This window comes from Paralichthys olivaceus, chromosome 18, assembly GCF_024713975.1.
Source record: "Paralichthys olivaceus isolate ysfri-2021 chromosome 18, ASM2471397v2, whole genome shotgun sequence".
NCBI classification, from domain to species: Eukaryota; Metazoa; Chordata; class Actinopteri; order Pleuronectiformes; family Paralichthyidae; genus Paralichthys; species Paralichthys olivaceus.
The window spans coordinates 18,513,012-18,525,249 of record NC_091110.1 but is presented as its reverse complement, the minus strand read 5'-3'; the positions used below and the strand labels follow the sequence as shown (position 1 = coordinate 18,525,249).

At 44.0% G+C, this 12,238-nt stretch overlaps 1 protein-coding gene across 2 annotated transcripts in view; it reads left to right on the top strand.

Annotated features, from left to right (window-relative positions):
* The window catches only part of LOC109641229 (collagen alpha-1(II) chain), a 66,554-nt gene that overhangs the window by 23,659 nt on the left and 30,657 nt on the right, over positions 1–12,238 (top strand). The window contains exons 5-6 of one of the 2 annotated variants that reach the window (XM_069513986.1): positions 1,871–2,005; positions 2,268–2,348. In XM_069513986.1, the coding sequence (XP_069370087.1) occupies positions 1,871–2,005; positions 2,268–2,348 (216 nt within the window). Of the gene's footprint in view, positions 1–1,870; positions 2,006–2,267; positions 2,349–8,058; positions 8,214–12,238 lie in introns of those variants that run through there. The other variant, XM_069513987.1, reaches the window with a different exon arrangement.

Below are 12,238 nucleotides of genomic sequence, written 5' to 3'. Positions count from 1 at the left end.
GTTGTTTACCTGCATGTCTTTGCACTGCGGGAGGAAACCATAAAGGGAAACATGCAAACTGTTAAGTAATTATAAACTGTCAGTCCTCTAACGATTACACTCTTAGATCGATGCGTTTATTTTTGAACTAATGCACTTTTCTTTTATTTCAGTTTGGTAAATCTATCAAAGACTCAAGAAACTTAACTGAGGTTCCGTCCAGTCGTCACGATTCTACGTCAAACTGACATCACTGTTTTGTGTTAAACTACCATTAAAGCCGGACTTTGACAGCCCATAATGCACTTTTCTAAGCATTGTGGGTATTCTGTTCCACTCAGTCGTCTTATGAAACCACATTTGAAAATAGATCTGCACCAAATTACACAGACTCATAAATATCAGTCGCCTAAACACCCAAACGTCCTGATCTCTTTTCGTCGAGAACACTCTAACTCGCAATGTAAAATAAAATGATCGAAACAATCCTGGAGCCGCAGCTAAATGTAAAAGGTTCTTCTCTGACCTGCGCCTCATCCTCCTGCCAAGTTTCTCAGTGATTGGTCCTGTGGGTTTTGGACGGGAGTGAAAACATGGTCCGAGGATCAGAGCGGCCAGAGTGTGACTCTCTCATCACGGGGGTGAGGAGAAGAATTTGAGAGGCGGCATCTGGATTTGTTGTTAGCACCAGACAGAATGGATTCTCCGTCGACTCGCGTCCCTGACGACATGTTTTTACGGCGCTCCAAGGACGGAGCTCTTCCACAATCAAAGGTGGTGACAGTCCCGTCTCTGGAGAGCGTATGACGGAAACTAACAACCTAAAGAGGTTTTGTAGTTGGATTCTGTTTTGAAAGCCATTAGTGTCACTCTGTGTGTTTTTAGAAATGTTTCCAGGCTCTCCCACCTGTCTCATCATATCACCTTCCTCTTTAAGGTCTTTTAAGTTCATTATACAACTTTCTGATCCACACAAAGTTTTTCATCAGCTTTTCAACAGGATGCTGCATGTCTCACAATTCATTTAATCTCTCGGGTGATGGTTGCCAGGTTTGATATTACTCATCTGTCCAGACTGTGTATGAAGAGGGATGAGATGACTGCTCCCTAAAAGTGAAGCCAAAGTGTCTCTAGCGCCCTCTGGTGGCTGGCTTCAGATTACTCCACAAACCTCCTCCACGTTAGCAGATGAGACCAAACTAAAAAGTCAATGTTATGTTTTTCTCTCAACTTTGTTTCCGTCACTTTCAGTCCTTCTTACCACACCGACAAATGTTCAAGTGTTCATGACTCTGATAAGTTTAATTATTAATTTGATGATAAAGAAACGCAGTGAAACGTCGTGTCGCAGGTTTTGCGGTTCTGCAGAAACGAAACATCTGTGAATAAGGTTTCGTTCCCTTTCCCACTTTCCACCTGTTGTGGGATTTGATGTGAGATCAGACAGCTTGTTGAAATTAGTTTTCTAATTTGTGTGATGTGAACCGGCACGTCTGAACAATTAGACATTTACATTTTAATATTACAGATCTGATCTGTGTGTGTGTGGTGGTTTCCCAGTAAAGTGATGCTTATCTGTCACACACACACACACACACACACACACACACACACACACACACAGATGCTCTCTCATCCACCTTCACATTCTTATAAACTGATGTTAGAGTCACTGAAAAAGTGCAGGAACCGCGTGAAACGAATGACCTGCTGTAACGTGTATTTTATGAATACCGACCCCATGTTGGCCCGTTACTCTGGTGAGGCCTTGGACAGCCTGAACTTGAAATATAAGGATTTACTGGAAATGTACAAAGATAAAACAGATTTTAGAGATTGAATGTTTGTGTGTCGTCCGCTCACGCTGCGTCTGACGTCTCCGTCTCTGCAGGGTCACCTGCGACAGCTGACCTTCCTGATGGACGACCCGGACGCCGCCCAGCAACACTGCAGCCACCACCCACCCCGCTGCAGCGCCACGGCCCCCAAGCCTCCTCGCTCCCCGCGCACCGACAACTTCCTGGAGGTGAGGAAAGATGAACACAAAAGAAAGCCAAGCGAAAATGAACGCTTGTTATGTTTCTGTCGACTTGTGGAAAAGGCAAAGCTCCGACATGTTCCTCAGGTGTTGAAGGTGAAGCCAGGAGGCTTTTTGAGGAGATAAAAGATCATCAGAGGATTGAAAGCAGAAATGCACTGATTTACGTGCTTTTGATCCTTGAACAACTTGTTCATCGGAGTTGAACTTTTGTTTCATTTGGAAATTGTCCCCGTCTGTGTCTTCGCAGAATCTCCTGCTGTCCTCGAACGACCTGGAGGATTTGCTGGGCGATCCCAAGGATGAGTCATTTTTGCGCTTTGGCAGAACCGTGAGTGGAAATATGTCGATGCATATTTATCGCTGAGAAACATCCCAGTGCTCTTTAAGGTCACGGTGATGAAAACCCCTTTTTCATTTATGGTGTTAAGAGCAAACAAACAAATAGAAAACACAGTTGCCTGGTTTTGCAGCTGTGACCCGAACGCTTTAGACGGAGAGTCTGTGCAGATGACCAGTCATCGTGGTGATCACATCCAGCTGTGGACAGGCGGGCGGCTACAGTCGTGCATTTACCAACCTCTGGTCTGGTTTCACTGGTTTTGTTTTTTTCATCGGTCTCCATCTGTAAAACAAACATAACCTGTGTGTGTGTGTGTGTGTGTGTGTGTGTGTGTGTGTGTGTACCTGACCTGTCTGCGTTCTGGCCCATTAGTCTTTGTCAGCTCGTCGTTCGTTGTTGCCGCCTGCACAAAAGTTCATCCGGGTGTTGAAGCTGAAAATCTGCTCTGATTAATCGGTTAATGTCTTTATATTTTAGCAGCTTACATCTGCTGCACCTCTGGAAATACGTCAGTGCAATAACGTTTTCTCAGACTCGTTTCTCAGGCCTGTGCTCGAAAATGACACGACTAAAGTATAATATCTCTGCAACCACACGGTCTATATGAGTCTTCTTGTAACCAGTAACACCCAAAAAACCAATTAGAGAAAAACTTTTGTAGTAAAGCTGCTGTGAAATCTTATCACTTGATTTCTCCCAGTTGACCGACAGATCCAGTATTTTCAATATTCAGACTAAATAAAAACCTCGTTCCTGAAGTAGTTGGAAATGAATCTGAAATAACCAGTGAGGATCTGGTTCTCGTTACAGTAGTGCTGCAGACTGCACTCCTGATTTAAACACACATAGCAGACCATGCCAGCCCCACCAGACTCAGTGTTTCTCCATCAGGACAGCGCCGGGATGCCTTTGTGATGAGATGGACGACAGAGACGTCTCCCGCTGTTTTGTGTTGTGCAGAATATTTGCTGGAACAAGCTGCACCAGCTTCGTCTCAGTCGTTAGTGAAATCGTCCTCAGCTGCGACTCTTTTCTCATCATCTGTCTTCGTTTGTCTCTTTCACTGTTTCTGTTGTCTGCTTTTTAATTGAGTCTAAATCTGTCTCGTCTCTGTTTTCACTCTTTATGCTGAACTCAATTAACCAAAGCTGCCGGTTCCAGCTACGAACTGAACTGTTGATCGGACAGAACCGCCCGTTTGTCCCCTCGGACATTTTCTGACACTCTATAGACTAAACATGAATGAATGAATGGATTAAGGAGTGATTTTTGGACGCAGCCTGTTTCTCATGAAACACCCACACACCACTTCATTAACAACATGTACCTCTGCTCTGCTGCTGTCATCTGTGAAACAGAACATTTCTAACTGCGGGGCCACATTGTTGGGGTTTCCTGACTTTGATACATGTCCTGTCAGGGGCCACGGGCTCCCCTGACAGGTGCTCTGTTTGGACTACAGTTCATGTACAGCTCCTCCGATATGCACTCAGATGTTAAACACTCCTGGAGGTCAGGGACCTCGGCTCAACCTGTAATTACAAAGCCAGAGCTGTGAACTTGAGAGCATGTTGACGGCTTTGAACCCTCACGATGGACTTGTCCCGTATTTGTTAGAATTAGTCTTTTTCAAATTGTTGAACTTATGTCAGAGATGTATTAACTTTTTCTCATGAGTTGAAGATTTGCTGCTTCACTCCATAAACTGAATCACTTTAAGTCTCAGACCTTTGGTTCATCAAAAGCAGTAATATGAATAAATGATTGGATCAACTTCTGTTAACTTTATTATGTCATGGACAAAACAATTAATACATAAATTCGGAAAAAATCTGTTTAATTGCAGCCTGTGTTTAGTGTGTGAAGGTGAATGGTCTCTATTTATATATCAAATAAATACAAAACCATGTAAATAAGACATTTTAAAGCAACTCTCTGTTTAATATATCGATAATTCATCAATTGCACATTGGATCTTGTTTTTACATTGATGACCAAGTTTTCCCTTTAACTGCTTACACATCGGCTTCATTTGTTTCATCATGTTTTTCTTCATGTTTTCCTGTGACTGGTTTTCTCTGACTTTCTGACCATGTTGTTCACTCGGCCGGAGGCAGCAGCTGGTCAGAGCTGAGGTCAGAGGTCAGGTCCAGGTCAGAGTCATCCAGGCAGGGTCACCTCGAGGGGGTCACACGTGCAGGTGACCCTACGTTCACCTCTTCTTCAGACTGTGAGATGAGCTGCTCGGACACAGATCATTAGTGTCATCAGTGAACTCTGGGTATCGTATCATCAGCCCGTCAACAGGGTCCAAACCTGTGGAAGCTGTGCTCTGGTGTGTGGAAGAGCTGATATCATCCCTTAACTGTCGGAGCGATTACACCGTGAGCCAGAAACATGTTCTCATGCCAGCAAACACCATAATTTCTTTATTTGAGCTCAATACAGCTCACTTCATTCTGCTCTCCCCCCCCGGGTGAGCGTGGCTGCACAACAGGTAGACGTGCTGACAAAGCTGTTCAAATTACAGACTCAGGATCCCTCTAAGTATCTGCTGCAGCCAGGAAAGCATGACTAAGGCCCGGCAGCAGATAAGTGGTCCATGTGATGTCGTCGGTTTTTATCTGTGATGTTAGAGAAAAGAGTCTGGCTTAAAGACGGGGAAGCGTTTACTCAGCAAAAACATGAGCACGTTGCAAGCTTCAACGGAAAAACTGCTCATTCGCTTTGCCCAACATTGGAATCACTGCGCTTTACTTTCGGGAGAAGCTAGAGGACTTAGAAGTGGCAGTTCAGGAGTCAACCAATAAAATCATGTTCATTTAAATACAGATCCTGCTCAGAGACTCAAATAAATAAATAAAGATGGATGACTTTCTCCCGCTGTACAAATATGAAGCCAAGATATCTTATATATCCGTAGGCCTCCATCTTGAGCTGGCATTGTAATTTGGAGTCACGGAGTATGAGGAGTTGCCGTGGTATCGAGTAAGACAGAAATGTTTGGTTCTACGACAAAGTAAGGACGCTAGCAGACAAAGACGTCAAATAAATTAGAATAAATTGCATTATAAATTTTTTTTTTTGAAAAAGTGACAGCCCTTGTGAAAAGAGCTCTGTGATTCATAGACGTTATGTTTTTGACACAGAGAAACGTAAATCATTTTAAGATGACTGCTTGAAATGATGTTTTGATACGTTGACAGTGCTCGCCCTCAGGCAAAATCATTATGAGCCTCTTTTTTATCTGCATCCTTATAATAATGTACTTAGAGAAAGAAAGATTAGTCTCACGTTATAGGAATTTTCTTTCAGCCTTTTTGTTGCAGCTCTGTGAAGCGAACTGAGCTATTTTTAAAAAGGTTGACACAATAGATGAAGAAACGCTCTGCGGTCTGATCACGCTGGGAGCTGCTCAGCCAAAGTCTTGGCATTGCAGGGAGATGACACACTTCAACATGTCAGAGCAGCAACAGAGCGGAGACAGTGGGAAACAGAGCTCTTGTTCCTCAAGACAGCGAAAATGAGGGAAAGACTAATATTAAAATGAAGCAATCCCCTAAAATCCCCCTGGTGACTTCTGGAGCTAAAACGTGCTTCAGGGGTCTTCTGAGTTCTGAGTGTGTTAAAGACCAAGTAAAGGGGAGACGATGGGTTAAAGGAACCATTTGCTAAAATAAAACACAAGGTCGAGGAAACATGCTTTGTGTTTCCGCCCCCAGAAAAGTAAAAGAAATAGATGAATGGCTTCTATAATCATCAGGAAGGTTCTGCTCACTATCGAGCTTCGCTTTCATGTGTGCTATTAAAGTTGAGCCAAAACCTCTCATCGGAGGGGATAAGGTTTATAACTGCTTCCAATATGAAATAAACTAATTACAGACGAGCCAAGGAGGTCCTTAAATCATGGAGAAAGAGGAAGGAGGTTGTTGAAGGAGGGGAAGCTTGGATAAAAGGTTAACGATTCGGAAAAATGGATGCATGGAAAGTTAGAATTCTCGGAATTCAAGGCGGTAAATTCTTAATCTGAGTACCAGCCTTCTCTCATGATTAGTCTCTCCTCAGCGTAATTTAGTTTGGGGTATCTATGCTCTGAAAATAAATCAGATGTGATGGAAAGTGCCAGATCAGCAACATGCAGTCACTCTCCTCTGACCAGCTCCTCGAGGACCAAAGTCCTTGCACTGCAGACACATGGTATTTCTCAACCCGCCTCCTATATTTATTATTTTGTTGATAAATGAACGGTACTTATTAAAACCTTTGGGATCCAGTAGATAGTGTAATCTTATGGGGCAACTGCGACAGAAATGTCCACCACAAGCTTCACAACCGTCCAGCAGCTACCTCTGTTTCTTTTTGCCTTTCATTCTACTCTTTGTCCATATATTCAACTTAAACAAGTGGGGACAGACAGCAAGGTCGGACAGATTGTCCAAATCAGGAAAAGACGCAGACACAATCCAACTTACAAACTGACTCACGTTTCGAAACCTCGGTCTTCGTGCAACAACCCAAATCTCGCAAGACTCTGGAGTGAGACTTCACACCGAGCGAGCGAGACATGTCATGATTACTCTTTGCAAACACCCAGAATAACGATTCAAACTTTTAGTGGACATTGCGTGGACTGTCGCAGTTGCCCCATTAGATTACAATGTAGGCAAGTCGCTGCTGCCGACACGCACGTTGGAAAACAGGACCCAGTTTGAAAAATACCAGAATTCCCCTTTAAAGTTGATCTTATTTTCAGTGCCAGACAACAGACATGTCTCTGGAAGCCATTATGTTTCGGGGAGAAGTTTAGAATTAAAAAAAAAAAAGGGAATATTGATTTTCCTCTGCACATCTGCCCAGCAGTTTTAAGGCCCCCCCTGAGGTTCTGTTCACCCTGACTCAACCTTCCTCGCCTCTTGTTCATGTTGCTGTTTAAGCTCGACCACCTCTCCTTTTGTTCCTTAAAGACGTGACATAACATTTCCTGCGACAGAGAGCTGGTGCTCCGATCTTGACTTTCGTGGGTGGGTGGGTGGGTGGGTGGGGGGGGGGTTGGGGTCTCCCATGAGTCAACCCGATGGTGTAAATCATGTCAAACTCAGAGAATCTGTGGTGAAAATGTTCCCCTCAAATGCTCCTAACTGCGGTTGTTTCGCTGAGTTTGGGCATTGCGGCTTTCCTCTCCTGTAATTCCCCCAAAGGAGATTTACTTCTTTCCTTCTGGTGTGCAGGCTCACTCCAGCTATAATCCATGTGTGTGAGTGAAAGCAGTGGGGATTCCCTCACATCATCGCTGTCCCTGTTTTCCTTTGTTCCGCTTCCCTCCGTTGGAAAGAGCAGGAATTCACTCCGGCAGATTTTTTTTTGCCAGTTTACCCTCATTTGAGAATTTACTGTGTTTAGAACTTCTAATGCATGCCCCGACTGTTTGTGGCTGATAGAATGGATTTATTATGGGAAAGACTTTGGTTGTTTTGAGGCTTTAAATTGTCCCAGACGACGTTTCACTTGTCTGTCAGTTCAAGTCTCTCTGTTGGTTCCCGGAGGCCTGCCTGAGGACCAGTGGACCCGGCGACACCTCCTGCCAGATTAGATGGATTGTTTGTTCAGCGTGTGGCTGGTGAAAGTGGAGTGGTGAGCACCCAGTAGGTGTGTGGGTGTGTCTGCAGGGAGCTGGATCAGCCTCCTGCATGTGCAGAGGTCTGCCTGTGGGCACAATGCGAACAGAGCTGAAGTGCGGACAGACCCACAGTGTCTCCTGCAGTCATGCTCTCCCATGTTGGACTGTACTTGCTCCTGGGATTCCTTCTGTTGGATTTAGTGCACGTGAAAGGTCAAAGGCGACGGAATGGGAAGGTACACACACACACATTGATTTGATTATGACTGTGTGTTTAATCATTGGACACCATGTGTAGGTGCTTTTGTTGATTTTGCTAAAAGTGCATGGTTGCACCTGCTGATGTTATTAATCAAATTCAATCAAATTTTATTTGCAACTTGTCTCATAGGGTTTTGAATCCTGCGTGTTATGTCAGAACCAGGGACGTCAATCGATATTTATCCTTTGTTGATCCAAGAAACCCCACCCAAGACCAGTATCCACTCTTTTGGAAATACATGATTGTCGTGTTCAGCCGCCCATTTGTGACCCACCAGTGACGAGCTCAGTACCAGTATGCAGCAGTCTGCAAACACTTCTGGACAGTTTACCAAAAAAACGTAGTGGAAGGATGCAGTCAAGGTCAGGGGACAACATCCAGGAACAGTTTTTTTGTTTCTTTCATATTTTTTCAGTGGTGTCCCAAATTTTCCCAAGGCTGATATCTTGATTGAATTTATTCTTTCACCTCCTCTTACTTTATTATCAATTCTCTGTGGTCAGTTCTTGACCTGAAGTCGTACCGATGATGCTGCAGGTATCCTCTGATTAGTGGACGACCAACTACCACATCAGACAGCTCCAGCCCTCTGTAGCGGTTTGACAGTTGACTCTGTGGTTTCTGTGGTGAGCCAGTGTGAAAATAACAAGCATCCAGTGGACGTTAGCATGAGTTTGAGAAATGTAAAGCGCTCACCCCCTCCTACATGGTCCATGATCTTATTATACATCCCAGGACCACCACTGGCGATTCGGTCGACGCTTTGATCCCGACCAATGGCGGCTTTTCTAACATGGGTGGTCCTGCTGGGAATACAATCCCCGACCGTGAGTGTTAATACCACACTCAACCTCCTCAGCCTCAGAACAACACTGAGCCACAACAGAGGGTCACACGCTCGCTCACGTGCACATGAAACACACACTTTTAAATGTACACACATGCATTTTCGTGATTGTCTTACTTTGTCTGCATCACCTCAGACAATGTTAGCTTTGTTTGAATTCAACGGAGGGGAAACACACACACACTGAAAAATATGACCCCACTCCCTGTTTGTTTAAACACTCTGTTGCTGTTTTCTTTGTGTTAGTTTCAGATTTCTTATCTGACAGTGAGGGTGTCTTGATTGTTATCACAGTGGGATCCAGCTCTGCCATGCACACTCGACACGTTCTTCTTCTCAAACCATCAGATTTTCGCCATTGTGCATTTTCCAGGCCAATTTGCCCACTGGTGCTTGCAAGACCCAGCCGGTCTGAGAACGTCTGCATACCTGTGTCTTGGCTAGATTTACGGACCTTGCCATTTGATTAGCCCTTTGTAGGAGCAAGTGTTCATTGTGTGTGTGTGTGTGTGTGTGTGTTAATGATAGTGCTATGGCCTCCAGCGCTTGTGACAGCTAGCAAGACCTTCACAAATTTATCATGGCTCATAACAGAGGATTTGCAGACAGTCCTGAGGAGACTTGTGCTGATTGGACACAGTGGTTTAGTCTAGTCCAGGTGTGCCCCTCTCAACATCTGCTGTAATTTACTGTGTTTTCCTAAAAATACAGTACGTGTTGATGGCTGCGGAGACGTTCAGTCACCGTCCTCATGTTGTCTTGGCGTTGTTGCATAAACCTCGTTTTTTTTTTTTAACGCAACAAACATCACCCGACCTCACACTTTTCAAAACACTCTCAGCTGCCGTAACGTGCAACGATACCGTAACTGAGAGATTAATGAAAGATAATGTGACAGTGTGATGGATTCAAACGTTTCAAGTCCTAGCAGGTTGGACCAGTGGTTGACTCGAGGGTTGGAAAAAAACACACTAAAATTAAAGCAGAAACACTGAAAGACTATCAGGTGACGTATTCAATGCAATTAGATTTTACTGAATTGATTTGGCAGAGGTGATGATCACACTGCGGCATGAGATGAACTGTTTTCCTGTTTAATACTCAGGTTGTACTTTACCCAGCAGAAAGACTGAGAAGACATCAAATAAGTTGTCTAACCTTGAAACATGGTCCCATGTCCACTATGCATTGTCTTTTCAGCAGCTGATCTGTTAGGAACATAAATGAAAACAGTTTGTCAGATTGTCTGTGTTTATATGATTATTGTGAACGCCATATCTCAAGAACACCTTGAGACAATTTCTTCAAATTTGGTACAAACATTAATTTGGACTTAAGAACGACCTGTTTAAATTCTGGTGGTCAAGGATCAAGGTCAGTGGCCTCACAAACATGTTTTTGGCCTCTGGAATGTGATATCTCAAGACCACCTCGAAGGAAAGGCTTTATCTTTTGATCAGCTGTCACTCGGACTCAAAGATGAACTGATAAGATTTCAGGGGTCAGAGGTAAAGATCATGATGAACCTGCACTGGTTGAAGGAGGCTTACAGCCGCTGTGTGATATTTCTAGTTATTCTTATAACGACTGAAGAACTACAACTGAAGCAGCGAGGTGAACGATTGGAATCACAGTTGGTGTTCATCCCATAAGTGATGGACGAGGTAGAGGTCAGGTCTGTGCAGGTCAGACACAAACTGGAAAAACTCATTTCTTTACAGACATCGCTTTGGTTCTAGGCTGTTAAGGGACCTCGCCTCGTGTGTGTGTGTGTGTGTGGGGGGGGGGGGGGGGGGGGACAACCTTGGATCAAATATATGCAGAAGTACTTTATCAGACGAGAAAGAAAAAGGTTTATTTTACATTATTTGTTGGATTTCTGGGGCTCGAGGGCTGGAATTCAAGTCAGAACAGAAACATCACACGTTATCTTCTGACAGGAACATTAAGGAAGCCTGTAAAATAGTCCTGTCTGTTCATCAGCCTGCAGACATGAATACTGACGGAGTGATCCACTTGATATTCTGACTGTCATACCTTCACCTATAGATGGGGGCGGGACACACACACACAAACAGACTTTGAATAGACACAGTGTCCTTGCTTGCTTGATCCTGCTGCCACTGAGCCTTTAGAAAGCCGGTGAGTGTAGCATTGTCTTGACTCATGATATAAAGGCTTAAGGAGATTATTAGTTCTGTTTGACGGGTTAACTACTCAGATTTACGCTCGGCAGCACCTGTTCTGTAGATTGACTTTGGGGCTGTTGTATTTTAAACCTGATGATCACTCGAGGCCTCGGTTGTAACGTCTGACGTCACGGAGGCAAAGACATTGACCCCTGACACTGATCCGAACCCTGACATCATGGAACGGGACATTGCAGAGAAGATGTCCGTGGCATCATGTTGACAAGGAGAAGAATCTTGGCCACAAGATACTGAAAGGGAATCGGTGCCACAAAGAGCTGCAAGGGTTTTGAGAACAAAGTGTATTGAATGATTAAATGTAATTTTTAAAAAAAAGCTCAGTAATTTACTACCACTGTTGGTTTTTAGCAAACATTACAAAAACAGGAGTAAATATTGAATCTGCTGGGACCTTTTTTCTGAGATGGATTCTGACATATTTAATGATGTCAGAAAATTTACAGCGACATATGTGTTTATACATAAAGTTCAGTGCAACAATGAGAATCACTGATGTGGCTTTTACTCGTCTTTGCAAAAGAATGAGAGTTTGGTTTTATTATTTTCATGAGATTTCTTGACAAAAGGAAATACGTAGAATATTTACCACAGAGACATAAATTTAACTTAAGGACGGTCACCACACTGGGCTGAGGGAGGGGGCTTGTCCTCCCCCTCGCTTTACTTTGTCCATTTTCAGTCCCTGACAAAACTAAATTCTAAGACCAAAGTAGTTGCTTTAATATCTTATGATAACGCACAGTATGGAGTCTGTGTTTCTGACTGACGTGTCAGGCTCCTCCAGCTGAGTGTGGCCTGTGCTGGCGCTCGTAGGGATATCTCACAGACTGGACGGGAGATAAACCGGGGGCACGGTGTTGACCAGAGCAGATCCAGTGTCAGCTTATCAGCCAGGCCGGCTGCATGACTGTGGCAGAAAGAGAAAGGCCCTTTGTTTTCAAC